Source organism: Chlorocebus sabaeus, chromosome 10, assembly GCF_047675955.1.
Source record: "Chlorocebus sabaeus isolate Y175 chromosome 10, mChlSab1.0.hap1, whole genome shotgun sequence".
NCBI classification, from domain to species: Eukaryota; Metazoa; Chordata; class Mammalia; order Primates; family Cercopithecidae; genus Chlorocebus; species Chlorocebus sabaeus.
Window position 1 is genome coordinate 57125589 of NC_132913.1, and position 21991 is coordinate 57147579.

Here is a 21991-nt window from a genome sequence, read left to right on the forward strand (position 1 = left end):
TTTGTTTTCCTTAAGTTGGGGTCTCACTCTGTCGCCAGCTGGACTTTGATAACAATAGGAATGTACATCTTAAACAAAATGCAGATGCCTAAAGTACATCTGAAAGATGATGTGAATAATTCCTGTAGTCTATGCAAATAAAGAAATAATTGCCCTTATTAAAGACTTCCTATAAGGTGAGTCCTTTATTTCAGTAGCTCTTAACTTAGAAAGTTGGGAGCCTAGCTTGGTCCAGAGGCACCCAGGCGGGAGGGCGGGGAGAAGGCTCTGCAGCCCGAGGGGGCGTGTGCAGGGGCGGGGCCGCGGGCGGAGGAGCGCGGACGCTCCGGGTATCGCGAGAGTTGGGCGGGCCGAGCAATCGCAGCAGTTTATTCCCTCACTCTCCCTGGAGGAGCCGCTGGTCCTGGACTCTCCAAATTCTGAGCTCTCATCATGGCGGCGGCGGCCGCGGCGGCCGTCGGGGGCCAGCAGCCGTCACAGCCCGAGCTGCCCGCGTCGGGGCTGGCCCTAGACAAGGCGGCCACCGCCGCGCACCTCAAGGCGGCCCTCAGCCGGCCGGACAACCGCGCAGGTGCTGAGGAGCTGCAGGCGCTGCTGGAGCGGGTGCTGAGCGCCGAGCGGCCGCTGGCCGCGGCTGCCGGCGGCGAGGACGCGGCGGCGGCCGGAGGCGGGGGCGGTCCGGGGGCCGCCGAGGAGGAGGCCTTGGAGTGGTGTAAGTGCCTTCTGGCGGGCGGCGGCGGCTACGACGAGTTCTGCGCGGCGGTGCGGGCCTACGATCCCGCGGCGCTCTGCGGCCTGGTCTGGACAGCCAACTTCGTGGCCTACCGCTGCCGGACGTGCGGCATCTCGCCCTGCATGTCGCTGTGCGCCGAGTGCTTCCACCAGGGCGACCACACTGGACACGACTTCAACATGTTCCGTAGCCAGGCCGGGGGCGCCTGCGACTGTGGGGACAGCAACGTGATGCGGGAGAGCGGGTGAGTGGAGCCGTCCCCGCGGGCGAGGCGACCCGGGGCTGGGGACGTCGCGGGAGGGCCTGGAGCGGGGCACCGGGAGCCCACTCTTGAGCTGTCAAGGGGAGGGTGCGGGGGAGGGTGCAGCCACAGGGGGATGGAGGTGACTGAGCTGTCAGCGGTGGAAAGGGGGTGGGGAGCAGAAAGCAGGGAGAGGAGAGCGTAGAGCATGTTTAGGAAACCGGGCTGTGAATTATGGGGAAGCCAGGGTGGGTAAATGATAGCGAGAAAAGAGCCAGTGTATGGGTTAGAAGGGGAGTGAGGGGGAAAGGATTTTTGGGGAAGCTCGTGTCGAGCTGTCAAGTGTATACTTGTTGGGAAAGGCTATAAAGCCTGGTTCTTGGGAAGAGACTTAGGTTGTGATTTGGATTGGCTGGGAGGGGTTGTTATTGGGGACTGTATTGGCTCGCGGGATGATGAGAGCTGGGGAGGTGGTCTTGTACGTGCAGGGAAGGACGCTTGAGGAAAAGGTCTTCTGAACTGCCTGTGTGTCTGTCAGTATGAGAGAAGGAGCTCTTGAGGGCTGAGGGAGGAGGGAAGGGGAGGGGCCTGCATGAAAAGTGACTGTTGAGCTGTCAGTGGAGTATTTGGTATGCTGGGATGACATTTAGAATTGGGCTACTGAGCAGTCCGTTACAGAATACCCGCCGTACCAGGAGAACGAACGAAATACTGAGCGAACTAGGAATCAAGTGTTAGGTCTTCTCCAGTTAAGGGCACTTTATTCACTCACTGATATGTGAACATCTAAGAGGAGACAACAAATGCCCCTTTGACAGGAGCGATACATCAGATGTTGGGACTTATGAGAGAAGACATTTCAGAGTTTGCAGTGAGTTACGGAGAGTTAGTACATGTAGAGTCTTGGCTTGGAACGTGATGTCAATGTCAGGGACAGTCTGAGAAAAAAGGAAAAAGTGAAAGGGGCGATTTTGGATAGGCAGTAGTTGGAAGAATATTAGCAACTACTAGTTGCTAGCAGTTATTAAACTTCTTCAATTTTCAGGTCTTAGGATTAATGACAGAGTACAATCTTTTTATAAATGGTCATCTTTTTTTTGGGAGTACTTGTAAGGTTACTGTTACTCCAAAATGTTTGTACCTACTATGTGCAAGCAAGGCTTCTTGGATATTAAAAATGAATGAAACATTGACCAACCCCTTACTCTACTTGCACTGGAGTAGAAAGTAATAAATTCCTTAAACAATAACTTGATAACTAGAGGAGGGAGAGGAGGTTTCTGTCCAGAGGGAGTAAGAAAAAGTCTTCAGAAAGAAGGTATTTTGATTTTGCTAATAATAGTAACATAATTGCAGCTAACATTTGAGTATTTATTTATTTATTTATTTATTTTTTAAAGATGGAATTTCGCTCTTGTTGCCCAGGCTGGAATGCAATGTGCGATCTTGGCTCACCGCAACCTCCGCCCCCTGGGTTCAAGCGATTCTCCTGCCTCAGCCTCCCAAGTAGCTGGGATTACAGTCATGCACCACCACGCCCGGCTAATTTTGTATTTTTTTTTTTTTAGTAGAGACAGGGTTTCTCCATGTCGGTCAGGCTAGTCACAAACTCCCGACCTCAGGTGATCTGCCTGCCTTGGCCTCCCAAGTGCTGGGATTACAGGCGTGAGCCACTGTGCCCGGCCAACATTTGAGTTCTTCAACTGTATCTCTGACACTTTAAAAGTACTTTTTAAAATTTCATATTTGAATAGGTAAAATATATAGCTAGTAAAGCAGATACACACACACACACACACACACACACACACACACACACACACAGTTGGAAATTTTTCTCCCATCTAGTCTTCTATCTGTCCAGTTCCTTCCTGCTTAGTTTCTCTTAGTGCAGAACAAGCAAGGATGTTTCCTAGTTTTTCAGTCTCTTTTTGTGCAAAGGGTTGCATACTTTCCACTGTTTTACATCTTGCATTTTTCAGTTATCTTAGATGTAATTTTCTTATAAAAAAATCAGTGTCGTCATTCAATTTTTTTTAAAAGAAACTGCTGCATAGTGTTCCATGTTTTGAATTTGCCATTCTTTTTTTTAATTTCTTTTTTAATTTGTGTGTGTGTGTGTGAATTTGCCATTCTTGATTTAATGTCTCTTCATGGGCATTTGACTTTCCAGTATAAAATTAACAACGTGGTATTAACTGTCTTTTCCCACCTAGTCAAGAGGGTCAGTGGGATAAATTCTCAAACGTGTGTTTTCCAAATTGCCCTCCCTGAGGCTTAGTACTAATTACTGTATGAGACTGCCTGTTTTCCAACAGCCTCATCAACAGAGTAGTAGTAAAATTTTGGACTTTTATCTATCTGTTTGGTTAAAAGTGGCCAAATTCTAGCTGTTTTATGTGATTTAACTTATTTATTCTTTGACTCTGAGATTGTTACTTTTATTATTTTCATTGTACAGAAGAGGGAAGTAGGGCAGAGTTAAAAAAAAAAAACTTGCTCAAGATTGCATTGGCGGTAAGCTAGGCATGCTGGTTCCAGGGCTCCAGAGCCGGTCTAGTCAACCATTTCTCTTTACTGCCTCTACTAAATAGCATTCTTACTGGTTTTTCTTTTCAATTCTGTTTTATCTTTTTTTTTTTTTTTTTTTTTTTTACTTAATATGTTATTCTTATTTGGGCCTTCGTTTCTTTCTTTTTAAACTTTTTTGTTTGTTTTTGTTTTAAAGAAGCACATCAAAACAGGAGTTGGAGCAATCCTTTACTGATAGTTAGACATTTTTATTTCTTGAACTGGGTTAGCATTTAGGAAAGCCTCCAGAGAACCTGAAGGTAGGAAATGACATTGATTCTTTCCTGACTTTTGGAATACAGTGGTAATTATCAGATTGTTGAGGATGAGATGCAAGTTTGATTGGTTGTGATGCTTCAGTGTACTACCAGAAATATGTCAGTGAGTTTCTTTGAAGGTATTCATACAGTTTTAGGGTATTCAGGCTATAGATGATCAACATCCTAACCTCATGGTATTTGCTTTTACTGATGTCTCATAGGTAAGTATTATTTTCCCAGTCTGGCAACCCTCTATGAGTTGATACATAATATTTAAAGATTTATTATTATCTCTGTCTGAAACCAGAACCATTGCCTATACGTGTCAGCAGTTGCGATGTCCAGTTTCATAAAGGGCAAGATTGAACAGTAAACAGTATGGTGACCATGTGATTATTCTGAATTTTTTATAACTGCTTGGATTGGACAGGGTAATTTTTCTGGGCTATACAACTAATTTACTGCCTCAAGAGAAACAGGTGATGTTGACCAGCTTTGCAACCTAAAAGACTGCCTGTGGAACCTTTTTAGAACTGGAAATCATCAACAGCTTATAACTGTTCTCATGGGAAGCTGGACTACCTTGGCATGAACAGAATGTTTGAACTTTTCTAAGTTTTTGATATTTTAAAAACCCGTTTATGTTGCCAAAGGTTGAATGTGTGTTGATTTTGGGGTTTTTATTCTAACTGCCATAAAAGTTTGTAAATTTCATGGTCAGTCACTTTTAGAGGAAGGATTCCTTTTTTTTCTGCTGTATTTATGCTCTTAGTAAATGAGAATACATCTTGCTGTGCCATAATCCTTTTCACAAGTCTCTGACTGTTGCCTGTTCAGTGATTGGAGTTGGAGAAGGATCTTGAATCCATCACAGCTATATTTATATTTAATTTTCAAATTAGCAATTATAGAACTATGGGGAGGATTTAGTTATTTTTGACTGAGTAGTATTGATATAATCAATGTGGCAGTATTAGCAGATATACAAACCAAAGGAAGAAAACAATTGAGGATTCATTTGTGGGATGAGATCACAAAGGCTATGGAAACTGTGTACTAATAACTGTATGTGGCCGGGCGCGGTGGCTCACACCTGCAATCCCACACTTTGGGAGGCCAGGGTGGGCGGATCACGAGGTCAGGAGAGCAAGACCATCCTGGCTAACATGGCAAAACCCTGTCTCTACTAAAAATACAAAAAATTAGCCGGGCGTGGTGGTGGGTGCTTGTAGTCCCAGCTATTCGGGAGGCTGAGGCAGGAGAATGGCATGAACCTTGGAGGTGGAGCTTGGAGTGAGCTGAGATCTTGCCACTGCACTCCAGCCTGGGCGACAGAACGAGACTCCGTCTCAGGAAAGAAAAAAAAAAACAACAAAAAAAACAAAACAGCTGTATACGTAACTACAGTTTTGCCACTAGTGAGTAAATGCAATGCGGTCATTGTCAGAAATGCTTCATGGGGGCTGGGTGCGGTAGCCCAGCACTTTGGGAGGCCAGCACTAATCCCAGCACTTTGGGAGGCCAAGGTGGGCAGATGACCTTCAGTTGGGAGTTCAAGACCAGCCTGACCAACATGGAGAAACCCCATCTCTACTAAAAATTCAAAATTATCCGGGCGTGGTGGCACATGCCTGTAATCCCAGCTACTCCGGAGGCTGAGACAGGAGAATCGCTTGAGCCTGGGAGGCAGAGTTACGGTGAGCCAAGATCATGCCATTGCACTCCAGCCTGAGCAACAAGAGTGAAACTCCATCTGGAAAAAAAAATGCTTTGTGGGTGGATTAACTCAAAACAAAATAAAACAAAACAAAATAGCCTGTAATGGAAAGTCTAAAATGCACTCGTTCCTCAGTATATGGTATACATTGGAGACTGGTTCCAGAATACCCACCTCCCACCCACTCTCCAGGGTATACTGAAATCCTGCTTGTAAGAAAAGTCTGCCCTTCATGTATGTGAGTGTCAGATCCCATGAGTTCTGTATTTTCGATCCATGTTTGGTTTAAAAATCCTTGTATAAGTGGAACCCTTGCTGTTCAAACTAGTGTTGTTCAAGGGCCAACTGTAATGTCTGACTGGCTGGTTTTGGGCTCTGATGGGATACTAACCGGAAACTGGGATTTTAAACATTTAGTTCTCAAATTTTGGTGCAGAAAATGAGGAGTTTCATGTTCTATCCTATATTACAGATATTTTTGTCTCCTTGCTTGTTCTTTCTCACATATTCTAAGCTCCTTAAAAGATAAGGACCTCATTTTGCTATTAGCCAGAGGCCAGCACAGTCTCTTGTACTTAGTAGGTGTCAGTAATTTTGAATTAAATTGGATAAAAAAGTGGCTGCTATACTCAAAAAGTTGCTGTCAGATTACATTGCTTTAGTTATTCGTGTGGTCGTATTGATTATTAAATCCATAGCAGCTTTTTTCAGAGTGCTTTCATTTTTTTTAATTTCGAAAGTAATACACATTGATTATAACATAAACATAAGTGGATAAAGTAAAAAGTAAAGGTGCCTTTCTCCATCCTATCCCTCAGTAATAAATTTCCCTTTCTTTTGAGCTTACTTATGTATTTAAAATACATTAGTTATAATTTATCGAGCATTTCTAGTTTTTTTTTTTTTAGAGACAGGTTCTCGCAGTGTCTCCCAGGCTTGAGTGCAGTGGTGTGACATCACAGCTCACTGCAGCCTCTACCTACCAGGCTCAAGTGATTTCCCACCTCACCTTCCCAAGCAGCTGGGACTATAGGGACACACTACTACACCCAGCTACATTTTTTTTTGTTTTTTTTTTGTAGAGATGATATTTCACCACATTGGCCAGGCTGATCTTGAACTCCTGGCTTCAAGCAGTCCATCTGCCTCAGCCTCCCAAAGGGCTGGGATTATAGGCATGGGCCAGAGTGTGGTGCCTGGCCTGTGTTGTGGAAAGTTTTTAGGTTTTTTGATCTGTGGTAGCCAGAAAATGAACCATGTGAATGTCTGGTTGAATAGTGTTACTCTCTTTAGTACCTTGCTTTTTTCCCCTTAACATATTTATGGACACTATCTCGAAAGTTGAACTGCTTCATTTTTGAAGTTAAATAGTATTTCATTGTATTTCCATGTTTTTGTAATGTACTGTGATTTTTGCAGTCAGTTCCCTACTGATAGACATTTAAATTGTTTCCAGACTTGGGCTGTTGTAAACATTGTTGCAGCAAGTATTCTTGTATACGCTTCTTCATATGTGTGTGAGCTTATGTATGAGGATAAATTCCTAGAAGTTATATCTTGGTTGAAGGAAATGTGCAAATTCAACTTTGATAGAACCCTCCAAAGAAATTAATTTACATTCCTGCCAACAATGTATGAAACAGTTTGTTTCCCCATATCCTGGCAGTATATATGGTGGTATCAATGTTTCTGATCTTTGCTGCTCTCATAAGGAAAAGTGATATCTTGTTTCTTTTTTTTTTTTTTTTTGAGACAGAGTCTCGCTCTGTCACCCAGGCTGGAGTACAGTGGCGTGATCTTGGCTCTCTGCAAACTCTGCCTCTTGGGTTCACGCCATTCTCCTGCTTCAGTCTCCCGAGTAGCTGGGAATACAGGTGACCGCCACCGTGCCCGGCTAATTTTTTTGTATTTTTAGTAGAGACGGGGTTCACCGTGGTCTCAATCTCCTGACCTCGTGATCCGCCTGCCTCGGCCTCCCAAAGTGCTGGGATTACAGGCGTGAGACACCGTGCCCGGCCTCTTGTTTCATTTGTTATCTCCTTGTCCCACTGCTCTTTCTTCCCAGCCAGGACTATTTTGAAGCAAATATCAGATGCCTTATAATTTAATTTAAAAATATTTGAGTATGCATCTGAGTAAATAGATGTGAACTCTAAAACATAACTCAAGTGTCCATCAGCGGATGAATGGATACACAATATGTGGAGTGTCCATACAATGGAATATTTAGCCTTAAAAACTATAAAATTCTGACACGTTAGAATGTTACAATGTAGATAAACCTTGGAGACATTATGCCAAATGAAATAAGCCCATCACAAAAGAACAGATGCTTCTGTTTATGTGAAGTGCCAGGAATAGTCAAATTCATACAGACAGAAAGCAGAATAGTGATTATCAGAGGCCAAGGGAAGGGGAGATTGGGGAGTTATTTATTTATTTATTTATTTATTTATTTATTTATTTGTTTTTTTGAGACTCACTCTGGCATTTATTATTTTTTTGAGTCTCACTCTGTTGCCCAGGCTGGAGTGCAGTGGCACGATATCGGCTTACTGCAAGCTCTACCTCCTGGGTTCATGCCATTCTCCTGCCTCAGCCTCCCTAATAACTGGGACTACAGGCGCCCGCCACCACGCCCAGCTAATTTTTTGTATTTTTAGTAGAGACGGGGTTTCACCACGTTAGCCAGGATGGTCTCAATCTCCTGACCTCGTGATCTGCCTGCCTCGGCCTCCCAAAGTGCTGGGATTACAGGCATGAGCCACCATGCCCGGCCTGGGGAATTATTTATGTATTTATTTATTTATTTATTTAACAGATACAGAGTTTCAGTTTGGGTAGATGAAGACGTCCTTGAGATCGATGGTTGTGATGGTTGCAAAACAATGTGAATGTACTTAATGCCACTAAACTGTACATTTAAGATGGTTTTAAATGGTAAATTTTATGTTATTTATATTTTACCACAATTAAAAAATAATGTCAGGCATAGTGGCTCATACCTATAGTCCCAGCTGTTCCCAAGGCTGAGATGGGGGTATTGCTTGAGCCTGGGAGTAAGAGGCTGCAGTGCATTATGATCAGACCTGTGAATAGTCACTGCACTCCAGCCTCAGCAACATGAAGAGACCTCATATCTTGAAAACAAAGCAAAAAACAAACAAAAAACTCCCCCAAAACCACAATACCAATACTACACCTAAAATATTCATAATTATTTTTTGTTTGTTTGTTTGCTCGTTTTGAGATGGAGTCTCACTTTGTCACCAGGCTGGAGTGCAGTGGCGTGATCTCGGCTCACTGCAACCTCCGCCTCCTGGGTTCAGGCAATTCTCCTGCCTCAGCCTCCTGAGTAGCTGGAACTACAGGCACGTGCCACCACGCCTGGCTAATTTTTTGTATTTTTAGTGGAGGTGGGGTTTCACCATATTGGTCAGACTGGTCTGGAATTGCTGACCTCAGGCAATTCACCTGCCACAGCCTCCCAAAGTACTGGGATTGCAGGTGTGACCCACCACACCTGGCCTAATTTTTTAATCATTACAAAACTCAATTAAAACTATTTTCAATTATGAAACAATTTGAATTTACAGAAAATTACAAAAGTAATATAACAGATACCTTTGTACTTACCACTGAGATGAATAGATGTTAACCTTTTGCCATGTTTGCTATAGAGCTGCTTTTAGTCAAAACCCCAAAGAAAGGTCAACCCACCTCTCCCTTCCTTTCTCTTTCCCTCTCCAGAGGTTACCATTTTCCTGAAATTCCTGTGCCACACACACACACACACACACACACATATATATATATATATTTTTTTTTTTTTTTTTGAGATGGAGAGTCACTCTGTCCCCCAGGCTGAAGTGCAGTGGTGCGATCTCGGCTCACTGCAACCTCCACCTCCTGAATTCAAGCAATTCTTCTGCCTCAGCCTCCTGAGTAGCTGGGATTACAGAGGGCTGCCACCATGCCCAGCTAATTTTTGTATTTTTAGTAGAGACGGGGTTTTACCATTTTGGCCAGGCTGGTCTCGAACTCCTGACCTCAGGTGATCTTCCCGCCTCAGCCTTCCAGAGTGCTGGGATTACAGGCATGGTCCACCATGCCTGGCCCCATCAGGAATTTGAGGTCTTGTTTTTCTGCTTATCGAAACTTGGTATTAATGAGAATACGTGGACACAGGGAGGGGAGCAACACACACTGGGGCCTGTTGGGTGGGGGACGGGGAGAGGGAGAGCATCAGAAAAAATAGCTAATGCATGCTGGGCTTCATACCTAGGTGACGGGTTGATAGGTGCACCAAACCACCATGGCAAACATTTACCTATGTGACCTGTACATCCTGCACATGTACTTCAGAACTTAAAAAAAAAAAAACCAAAAAACACTTGGTGTTATATATATAAATTTATAATATTTTACTAATCTATTGGATACAGACATCTTTTTAAAATTTATATTTTCTTGAGTAGTGAAGTTGAACATCTTTTCATATGTTTTGGGGCCATTTGGGCATCTTCACTGGTGAACTGCTGGTTTATATTGCCTGTTTTGTTTGTTTTTCTGTTTTACTGAATTTTAAGAATGCTGTATGTACTCTAGATGCTGATCCTTGGTTGTATAAATACCTGATTTCATCTTCTAGTTTGTGTCTTTTTACCTTGAAATACATAATTTTGTTGTAAACGATTTTAAATTAAAAATGTAGTTTTTCTTCTACAGTTTGTATTATTTTTATTTTGTTAAAGAAATCTTCACTCTGGTTTTAAAAAATGCTTATATGTTTTCTACTAAAAGATTTAAGGTTTTTCATTGTACACTTAGGTCTTTTGTCCATCTGGAATTTATTTTTACATGTAGTATGAGATTGAAGTCTGTATTAGTCTGTTTTCACACTGCTATAAAGAACTGCCTGGCTGGGCGTGTTGGCTCACACCTGTAATTCCAGCACTTTGGAAAGCCGAGGCGGGTGGATCACCTGAGGTTGGGAGTTTGAGACCAGCCTGACCAACATGGAGAAACCCCGTCTCTCCTAAAAATACAAAATTAGCCAGGCGTGGTAGCACATGGCTGTAATCCCAGCTACTTTGGAGGCTGAGGCAAGAGAATCGCTTGAACCCAGGAGGCAGAAGTTGTGGTGAGCTGAGATCATGCTATTGCACTCCAGTCTGGGCAACAAGAGGAAAACTCTGTCTCAAAAAAAAAAAAAAAAAAAAAAAGAAAAAAGAATTGCTAGAGACTGGGTGATTTATAAAGGAAAGAGGTTTAATTGACTCATAGTTCAGCATGGCTGGGGAGGCCTCAGGAAACTTATAATCATTGTAGGAGGCACCTCATCACAGCAGCAGGAGGGAGAAGAAGCAAGCAGGGGAAATGCCAGATGCTTATAAAACCATCACATCTCGTGAGAACTCACTCGCTATCATGAGAACAACATAGGGCAAACCGTCCCCATGATCCAGTTACCTCCACCTCATCCTACCCTTGACACATGGGGATTATGAGGATTACAATTCAGGATGAGATTTTGGGTGGGGACACAACCAAACCATATCATTAGATCTAATTTTATCTTTTTCAATATGAGGATTCACTTATTGAACATTTTTTTCTCCACTGATCTGTAGTGTCACCTCTATCACATACCAAACCTCCTATGTGTATCCTAAACTCTCTATTGTATTGATATGTCTCTTGTAGCAATACCATACTACTTTTTTAGAACATTAAAATGTATTTTGATATGGCAGGATTTCTGTATTATTACTCTTCAAAAGGATTTTTGGCTGTTCTTGGTCCCTGTTTTCATTTGAATTTCAGGAGCTCGTCAAGTTGTTTGGAAAACTTCTGTTAAGATGTTGACTGGCATCACATTAAATATGAGGAGGTTGCAGAAAGATACATGTTCAAGTATATTCATTGTAACACTGAAACAGGGAAAAATGGAAACAATGAGATTAGCTAACTGTAGTTTAATCATTCAATGGAATACTTTATTATACATAAATTGCCATCCATGTTAGTCTGTGCTGATATTATACCAGACTGAGTAATTTAGAACAGAAATTTATTTCTTCCAGTCGGGAGGCTGGGAAGTCCGAGATTAAAGCTTTGTGTGTGTGTATGTGTGTCTCGTGAGGCCTTCTTATTGCATCCTCACATGGCAGAAGCTGGAAAGAGGGCAAATGGGGCCTAAGCTAGTTCCCTCTAGCACTTGCTTAAGTTAGAGCCCTAATGGACTTAATCACATCCCCAAAGACTTCTGCCTCTTAATACTACCACAATGGAGATTAAGTTTCAATGTGAATTTTGGAGGGGACACACATTCAGACTGTGGTGCTCTGCCTCTGCCCCTTGCCCGCACAAAGTTTATGTCCTTGTCACCTACAAATGCATTCATTCCATTCCAGTAGCCCCAGAAGTCTTAACTTGTTCTAGCACCAGCTCAAAAGTCTAAAGTTGAGAGTCTTATCTAAATATCATTTCAATCAGATATGGTGAGGCTCAAAGATATGCTTCATCCTGTGGTAGATTTCTCTCTAGCTGTGAACCTGTGAAGTCAAGCAAGTTACCTGCTTTCAAAATACAGTGTCTACACTGTTGGTGGGAATGTAAATTATTAATAGTATAGCCACTATGGAGAATAGTATGGAGGTTCCTCAGAAAACTAAAAATAGATTACCATAGTAGTAATTCCACTACTGGGTATATATCAACAAAAAAGGGAAATCAGTATATGAAAAAGAGACGTAAAGTTCCATGTTTATTGCAGCACTATTCAGAGTAGCCAAAATATGGAATCAACTTAAGTGCCCACCAATGGAAGAATGGATAAAGAAAATGTGGTATATATTCACGATGGAATATTATTCAGCCATAAAAATGAAATCTTGTCATTTGTAGCAATGTGGGTGGGACTGGAGGTTATTATGTTAAGTGAAATAAGCCAAGGTTAGAAAGACAAATACCACATGTTTTTACTCATGTGTGGGAGCTAAAAAAGTGGATCTCATGAAGACAGAGAGTAGATTGGTGGTTACCAGAGGGAAGGGTAGAAAGGAGGAGGGGGATAAAGATAAGTTAATTGGTGGGTACAAATACATGGTTTGATGGAAGAAATAAGACCTAATGTTATATAGATCAGTAGGGTAACTGTAGTTTACAATAATCCATTGTAAATTACAAAATAGCTAGAAGAGAAGAATTTGAATGGCTGTAGCATAAAAAGACAAATATTTAAGGTGGTGATATTCCAAGTACATTGATTTGATCTTTACAAATTATATGAATGTATTACATTATTACATGTACTCAGAAACTATGTACGTCTATTATGCGTCAGATAAAACACACACACACACACACACTAACACACACATATACTGCAATGGTGAGAGAGGCAAGCACAGATGTTTTCATTATGAAGGGAGGAATAGGCAAGAAGAGAGGAGTGACAGATCCCAAGTAAGTGCAAAACTCAGTAAGGCAAACAACATTAAATCCTAAGGCTTGAGAATAATTGTCTTGCTTTCTGGACACACTGTGTTGGGGGTTGGGTCCCCAAGGTGTAAGAATTAAAGAAAGAGGAAAGAAACACGAAAGGTGGCTTGCCGGTCAAGACTGATTTATTTTAGAGAAAACAAACCTGACGGGAGCCTTCTGGCCAAGTTAGGCCCACTGTCTTACAGACTGAGAGTTTTTAAGGATTCAGGGTGGGAGAGTTTATCAGAGGCTTGGACTGCTTCTGTGTCTCTTTGTTGTGATTATCTGGGAAGGAGAGTTGTGTGTCTTCCCATACATTTTTCTGCAACTACAGGCATACCCCCGAGTCTGCTTTTAGCTTCTCTATCTTAGTGCACCTGATGGGAAAGGAATGTGCTTATTAAGACCCACTGTTTTACTGGGGCCTATTGTATGAACGTGAAGTTTGGCAGTTACCCAAGAGACTTTTCCCCCACCTCCCTCTGGGCCTGAGCTGTCTTATCTGTATTTTACTGTCTGCTCTTTCTGGCTGCTTGTAGTTAGCAGAGAAGTTATTTCCTTGAAATGCATGAGACTAGAAAGGAAGCTGGAACTTAAAGTGGCAGTGTCTGACTGAGATGACAGTGCTCCTCCTATGTCACAAGGCTCCTCCTGGTGGCTCCACCCCTGTAGCCTCTGTTGGGTGCAGTCCACACTGTACCTCTTACCAGTTGGAATCAGGTACCTGTGGCTCTCCTAGGCTAGAGTTGCAGGTTGGTGACTATGTGACTATGGTTCTGGGGTTTTGGGGCCAACCCAGCCCCCACAGCTCTACTGGGTGTTGCCCTTGTGGAGACTCTCTGGTGGACCTGCCCCCCGCCGACCCCGCCACTGGCTCCACTAGGCATTGCCCTCGTGTGGACTCTGCTGCTGACCTGCCCTGTGACAGTTCGCCCTGTGACAGTTCTCTGCCTGGGCCTCAGGCTCTCTGGTACATCCTTTGAAATTTAGCAACATGTGGACACTTGGGAAGGCTGCTTACTGCTTGTTCCTTTGGGAGTGGCAGCCTTAGCAGCATCCAGGCCCACTTGAACTACAGGTGGGGTGCAAGGGGCACTGCATTGGAATGCAGGGAGCGGAGACTTGAGTTGGTGCTGTGCAGCAAGCCCTGAGGCTCCACAGGTACCCTGGACCTCTCCCTTGAAACAGTTCTGCCCTCAAGGCCCCGGCATTCTGGGCCTGTGATGGGTATGGCTGTCTCAAAGATCTCAACAGCTTTTAGGGTCATTCTTCCATTGTCTTGATGAAATAGTCACACTTTGGCCACGCCCTTGATTTTTTTCTCCTAAGCATACTTTTTTATTCTTTACCTGGCCTGGTTGAGAATTTTCCAAATCTTTACATTCGGTGTCTTTCTCGATTATAAATTTCATCTTCACATCATTGTCTCTCTTTGGATTTTACTATAAGCAGCCAAGAGGAGCCATGCAATATCCTGAACACTTTGCTTAGAGATTTTTTTCTGCTAAATATCCTAGTTTATAGCTCTTAAATTTTGCCTTTCACAAAGTAGTAGGACATGGATATAATTCAGCCAATTTGTTTTTTGCCATTTTGTAAAAAGAATGGTCTTTCCTCCAGTTTTCGATATGATATTCCTCATTTCTGCTTAAGAGATCATCAGAATGGCCTTTATTCATATTTCTACCAAAATTTCATTCTTCCTTTGGGCCCTCACTGGAATTATCTTTAATGCTGCTTTTATGGCAATCTGAGGTTTTCCTAGCATTCACTTCAAAAGTACTCCAGCCTCTACCTATTACCTAGTTCCACATTTTCAGGTATTTGTTATAGCAACAACATCACTTCTCCATATCAATTTCTGGCTTAGTTCATCTGTGCTATTATAACAAAATACTTGAGACTGAGTAATAAAGAACATAAATTATTTCTTACAGTTTGAAAGCTGGGAAGTCCAAGATCAAAGCACTCATATTTGGGGTCTGGTGAGGGCCTTCTGCTGCATCCTCACATGGTGGAAGGGATGAAAAGGGCAAAAGGGGCAGATCTTGTTCCTCGTATGGTAGAAGAATGGATAAGCAAAAGGGACCTGAGCTAGTTCTCTCCAGCCCTTTTATAAGGCACTAATCCATCTGAGAGGGCAGAGCCCTAATGACTTAATCACTTCCCCAAAGGCCCTGCCTCTTAATACCCCCACAGTGGGGATTCAGTTATGAACATAAGTTTTGGAGAGGTCACATATTCAAACCGTAACACCATCTATGTAGTATTACACATGGAGTTATTATTGAATATTGAACCAGTCTTGCATTTCTGGGATAAAATCCACATTGTTGTGATATATTATCCTTTTTATAGATTGCTGGATTTAAGTTGCTTGTATTTTGACATGAGGATTTTTGTATCTATAGTCAAGAGGGATATTGTACTGTACTTTTCTTCTTTTGCAATATGTCTGATTTTGGTATCGGGGTAAAGCTGGCTTCATAAATGAGTCAGGAAGGGCACCCTCCTTTTTATTTTGTAAGAGTTTGTATAGAATATGACATTATTCCTCCTTTAAATATCTTCATAGAGTTTGTGGGTGAAACAATCTAGGTTTGGAATATTTGTTGTTGGAAGCTTTTTAACTTAATTGTAATATTTGTTGAATAAGGTTTTCACATATTCAATTTCTTTTCTTTTTTCTTTTTTTTTTTTGAGACTGAGTTTTGCTCTTTTTGCCCAGGCTGGAGTGCAATGGCGTGACCTTGGCTCGCTGCAGCCTCAGCCTCCCGGGTTTAATTGATTCTCCTGCCTCAGCTTCCTGAGTAGCGGGGATTACAGGCACCTGCCACCACGCCTGGCTAATTTTTGTATTTTTAGTAGAGACAGGGTTTCACCACATTGGCCAGGCTGGTCTCGAACTCAGGCGATCCACCTGCCTCAGCCTCCCAAAGTGCTGGGATTACAGGCATGAGCCACCGCACTCGGCCCTATATTCAATTTCTTTAGTGACCTGTGTCATTTATTCAGTACGTTTTTTTCTTTGTGTGAGCTTTGACAGTTTGAATCTTTCATGAAGTTTGTCCATTTCATCTAAGTTGTTGAATTTATGGGTACAAATAAGGAGAAATTTGTACTATTTGTCCTTATTTTCTCAATGTCTGTAAAGTATGTGTATGTAGTGATATCCTTTCCTCTTTATTTTATTTATTTATTTATTTATTTATTTATTTATTTATTTATTTATTTATTGAGACAGGGTCTTACTCTGTCGGCCAGTATGGAGTACAGCGGTGCAGTCGTGGCTTACTGCAGCCTCCTGGGTTCAAGCAATTCTTCCTCCTCAGCCTCCCCAGTAGCTGGGACTACAGTTGTGCACCACTGTGTCTAACTAATTTTTTTGTATTTTTTGGTAGAGATGGCATTTCACCATGTTGTCCAGGCTGGTCTCTAACTCCTGATGACCTCAGGTGATCTGCTACCTCGGCCTCCCAAAGTGCTGGTATTATAGGCGTGAGCCATTGCACCTGGCTGGCTTTTTCATTTCTTTATTACTTTTTTTTACTTTTTCAAGGAACCAGCTTTTGGTTTTACTGGGTTTTTTTTTTTTTTTTTCTCAATTTCATTGATATCTGCTCTTCATTATTATCTTCCTTTGTTTTGTTTGAATTTAATTTTCTAGTCTTTTTATGGTTTCTTAAGGTGGCAGCTTAGATTTGTAGTCTTCTTTTCTAATAGGATATAATGCAATAAATTTCCCTCTAAGCATAGTGTACAGGCATACCACATTTTTGATATGTTTTCATTTTTATGTAGTTCAAAATATCTTCTATTTTCTGTGATCTCCTCTTTAGCCAATGGGTCATTTAGAAGTTTTGAGCTTTTTAAGACTGGGAGTGGTGGCTTCTGCCTATAATCCCAGCGCTCTAGGAGGGTGAGGGTGGCGAATCACTTGAGCTCAGGAGTTTGAGACCAGCCTGGCCTACATGGTAAGACCCCATCTTTATAAAAAGTAGAAAAATGAGCCAGGCATGGTGGCATGTGCCTGTAGTCCCAGCTACTCAGAAAGCTGAGGCAGTAGGGTTTCTTGAGTCTGGCATATAGAGGCTGCAGTGAGCCAGGATGGCGCCACTGCATTCCAGTCTGGGTGACATAGTGAGACCCCATTTCAAAAAAAAAAAAAAAGAAATTTTGAGTTTTTTTTTTTTTAAAGATTATGACTATATTAGTAATTTTCTTCTCCTTCTTTTTTTTTTTGAGACAGGGGTCTTGCTCTGTCACCTAGGCTGGAATGCAGTTGTGTACCATCTCAGCGCACTGCAGCCTCCAGCCTCCATCTCCCGGGTTCAAGTGATTCTTGTGCCTCAGCCTCCCAAGTGGCTGGGACAACAGGCACACCACCACGCCCAGATAATTTTTGTATTTTTAGTAGAGACAGGATTTTGCCTTGTTGCACAGGCTAGGCTTGAACTGCTGGACTCAAATGATCCACCTGCCTCAGCCTCCGAGAATGCTGGGAGTACAAGTGTGAGCCATGGTGCTCAGCCAGTAATTTCTAATTTAATTCCATTATGGTGAGATAGCACACTTACACGACGTCAGTTTATTTAAAATAGTTAAGGTTTCTTTCATAGCTCAGAATGTGATCTGTCTTGGAATGTTCCATGTGCACTAGAAAAAAGCGCTTATTATTCTGTTGTGGGGTGTAGTGTTTTATAAATGTCAATTTGGCAAGTTGGTTGATATTGTTGTTCAGGTCTTCTATGTTCTTACTGATTTTCTGTCTGCTTGTTCTCTTCATTACTGAGAATGGTGTTGAAGTCTCCAAATATAATTGTGGATTTGTCTCTTTTTCCTTGCAGTTGTCAGTTTTTGCTGCTTGCATTTTGGAGTTCTGTTGTTAGGTATACACTTAGGATTGTTATGTCTTTGTGGTGAATTAACTTTTTTATCATTATATCATGTCCTCTTTATCCCTGGCAATATTCGTTATTCTTTAGTCTATTTTGTCTGATATTAATGTCATCACCCATATTTCTTTTGATTATTGTCAACGTGGCGTGTATTTTTAAAACTCTTTTTTTTTAGGGACTGGGCGCTGTGGTTCACACTTGTAATCCCAGCACTTTGGGAGGCCAAGGTGGGCGGATCACAAGGTCAGGAGATCAAGACCAGCCTGATCAACATGGTGAAACACTGTCTCTACTAAAAAGACAAAAATTAGACGTGGTGGCATGTGCCTGTAATCCCAGCTGCTTGGGAGGCTGAGGCAGGAGAATCGCTTGAACCCGGCAGGCGGAGGTTGCAGTGAGCTGAGATTGCACCACTGCACTCTAGCCTGGGTGACAGAGCAAGACTCTGTCTCAAAAAAAACCCAAAAAATCTTGAAGTGTTTTTTTTGGAGACGGCATCTCACCATGTCACTCAGGCTAGAGTGCAGTGGCACAATCTTGGCTCACTGCAGTCTTGACCTCCTGGGCTCAGATGATTCTCCCACTTCAGCCTCCTCAGTAACTGAGACTATAGGTGTGTGCCACCACACCCGACAATTTTTTTTTTTTTTTAATAGAGACAGGGTTTTGCCAAGTTGTCCAGGCTGGTTTCAAACTCCTGAACTCATGCAATCCACTGGCCCCTTGGCCTTTCAAAGTGCTGAGATTATAGACATGAGCTACCATGCCTGGCCAAATTTTTTTTCTTTTAAACTGTTGGTGTCTTTTCTTGAAAACTCTTCGTGTGTGTGTGTGTGTGCGTGTGTGTACTGGCAGTTGATCTTGTTTGGCCTTGCTTTTTTAAAATCCAGTCTTCAAATCTCTGGCAGTGGTACTTAGACCATTTACATTTAAAACAGTTATTGATATTATTATTATTATTATTATTATTTTTTGAGACGGAGTCTCGCTCTGTCGCCCGGGCTGGAGTGCAGTGGCGTGATCTCGCTCACTGCAAGCTCCACCTCCCGGGTTCCCGCCATTCTCCTGCCTCAGGCTCCCGAGTAGCTGGGACTACAGGCGCCCGCCACCGCGCCTGGCTAATTTTTTTGTATTTTTTTAGTAGAGACGGGGTTTCACCGTGTTAGCCAGGATGGTCTCGATCTCCTGACCTCGTGATCCACCCGTCTCGGCCTCCCAAAGTGCTGGGATTACAGGCTTGAGCCACCGCGCCCGGCGATATTATTAAATTTAAGTAAATCGTTTCCTGTTTATCCCATCTGTTCTTTGTTTGCTTTTTCTCTCTTTTATGCCTTTTTCAGACTTTAAAAATGTTTCCATTTACTCTTTGTTGGCTTATGAACTGTAACTCTTGTTATTTTACTGATCTCTTTATGGTTGATAGTATTATCACAGTCTACTTATACTACTTTATGTATAGTACAGAAACCTTATAATAGTTTGCTCCTTTTTAAATTTCCCTCTAAGCCATTATCCTATTGTTGTCATTTTACTTTTGTATATTTAATAAACCCCTGAATATAATGTTATTTTTATTTACACAGTCAACAATTTTAAAGAGATTTAAATAATAACTAAAAAATCTTACCCATCTACTTACAATTTCCGGTGCTCTTTGTTTCTTTATGTAAGTTTCCATTTTTTCTAGTATTTCTTTCTGCTTGAAGGCCTTTATTTTTCTACAGTGTGGGTTTGCTAGTGATGTATTCTTCCTTTTTTATACGTCTGAAAATGTTATTATTTTGCCCCTTTTTTGCCTGTGTTTTTGAAAGATAATTTCTTTGGATATAGGATTCTAGGTGGACATTTTTCTTTTAGTACTTAAATTTTTTAAAAAATTTTATTTACAATTTTTTTTTTTTTTGGAGGCGGAGTCTCGCTCTGTCGCCCAGGCTGGAGTGCAGTGGCCGGATCTCAGATCACTGCAAGCTCCGCCTCCCGGGTTCACGCCATTCTCCTGCCTCAGCCTCCCGAGTAGCTGGGACTACAGGCGCCCGCCACCTTGCCCGGCTAGTTTTTTGTATTTTTTTTAATAGAGACGGGGTTTCACCATGTTAGCCAGGATGGTCTCGATCTCCTGACCTCGTGATCCGCCCCTCTCGGCCTCCCAAAGTGCAGGGATTATAGGCATGAGCCACCGCGCCCGGCTACTATTTATTTTTTAAGAGACAGGGTCTCGCTCTGTCTCCAAGGCTAGGGTCCAGTGGCACAGTCATAGCTCACTGTAACCTCACACGCCTGGCTCAAAGGTTCCACCTGTCTCTGCCTCTCAGGTTTTTTTTTTTTTTTTGAGACAGAGTTTCGCTCATGTTGCCTAGGCTGGAGTGCAATGGCGCGATCTCGGCTCACCGCAACCTCCGCCTCCCAGGTTCAAGCAATTCTCCTGCCTCAGCCTCCCGAGTAGCTGGGATTACAGGCATGCACCACTATGCCCGGCTAATTTTGTATTTTTAGTAGAGACGGGGTTTCTCCATGTTGAGGTTGGTCTCAGACTCCTGACCTCAGGGGATCCAGCCGCCTCGGCCTCCCAAAGTGCTGGGATTACAGGCATGAGCCACCGTGCTTGGCCTTCAGGTTTTTAATAATTAAGGTTACAGGTGTGTTCCACCATGCCTGGTTAGTTTTTAAAAATTTTTGTTTTTTATAGAGATGGGGGGGTCTCATTATATTGCCCAGGCTTCTCTTTGAGTAAAGATGCTCCAGTGTCTTCTTGCTTGCATTGTTTCCAAGGAGAAATCTAGTCTCATCTTTATCTTTGCTCCTCTGTACTTACCGTGCCTTTTTCTGTGACTGCTTTTCAGAGTTTTTCTTTATCCATGTTCTGAGCAATTTGGTTATGATATGCCTCAATGTAATTTTTAAAATCTTTTTTGGGTTTGTTGAATTTCTTAGACTTGTGAGTTTATAATTTTCACCAAATTTGAGCATGTTTTCTCTCTTTTTTTGTTATTTAGTTTTTTTTTTTTCCATAATCATAAGCATAACTCTGCAGTTCAGCTAGGCATGGAAGGGAATAAGGAAAACACGGAACCCAAAGGGAACTGCAGTGAGAGCACAAAGATTCTAGGATACTGCAAGCAGATGGGGTGGAGGGTGCTCTTCTGAGCTGCAGAAGGAATGGTCCAGTGGTTAAGATAAAACACAGGTCAAACTTTTTAGAGTTGTCCACAGTCAGCAATGGTGATCTTCTTGCTGGTCTTGCCATTCCTGGACCCAAAGTGATCCATGGCCTCCACAATATTCATGCCTTCTTTCGTCTTGCCAAAGACCACATACTTGCCATCCAACCATTCAGTCTTGGCAGTACAGATGAAGAACGGGGAACCGTTTGTGTTGGGTCTAGCATTTGCCATGGACAAGATGCCAGGACCTGTATGCTTCAGGATGAAGTTCTCATCATCAGATTTCTCCCCGTAGATTGACTTGCTGCCAGTGCCATTATGGCCTGTGTAGTCACCACCCTGACACATAAACTCTGGAGTAATTCTATGAAAGCTGGAACTCTTGTAACCAAGTCCTTTCTCTCCAGTGCTCAGAGCACAAAAGTTTTCTGCTGTCTTTGGAACCTCATCTGCAAACAGCTCAAAGAAGATGGGGCCCAAGGGCAAGCCCTTGACAGTAATGTTGAAGAACAAGGTGGGGTTGACCATAGCTGGTAGTACTGGGTGCCCAGCAGCACTTGGTGGTGTCTGCAAAGTGCGTGATTTCTTTATATATTTTTTACCCTACCCCGCTTTGGGGACTCAAATTACATGTACAGTAGCCTGCTTAAAATATAGCTCATTGATGCTTTTTTCATTTTTTGGAGTCTTTTTTTCTGTTTTATTTTTGTTTATATTGCCAAATCTTTGGGCCCTCTAATCTTTTTTCTGCCGTATCTATTCTGCTGTTTTTCCTATCCAGTGTATTTTTTTATTTCAGATATTGCAATTTTAATCTCTAGAATTTCAATTTGGGTCTATTTTTATGTCTTCCATATATCTACTTAACTTTTTTTTTTCCTGAGATGGAGCGTTGTTCCATTGCCCAGGCTGGAGTGCAGTG

General features: G+C 42.4%; 1 protein-coding gene across 3 annotated transcripts in view; it reads left to right on the forward strand.

Moving 5' to 3' along the window:
* The first annotated feature begins 362 nt into the window (after positions 1-362).
* Positions 363-21991, forward strand: part of UBR3 (ubiquitin protein ligase E3 component n-recognin 3) — a 268897-nt gene continuing 247268 nt past the window's right edge. For all 3 annotated transcript variants that reach the window (XM_038001943.2, XM_007965316.3, XM_038001944.2), the window contains exon 1: positions 363-977. In XM_038001943.2, coding sequence (XP_037857871.1) covers positions 433-977 — 545 coding nt within the window. In that variant the 5' untranslated portion in view covers positions 363-432. The remainder of the gene's footprint in view (positions 978-21991) is intronic.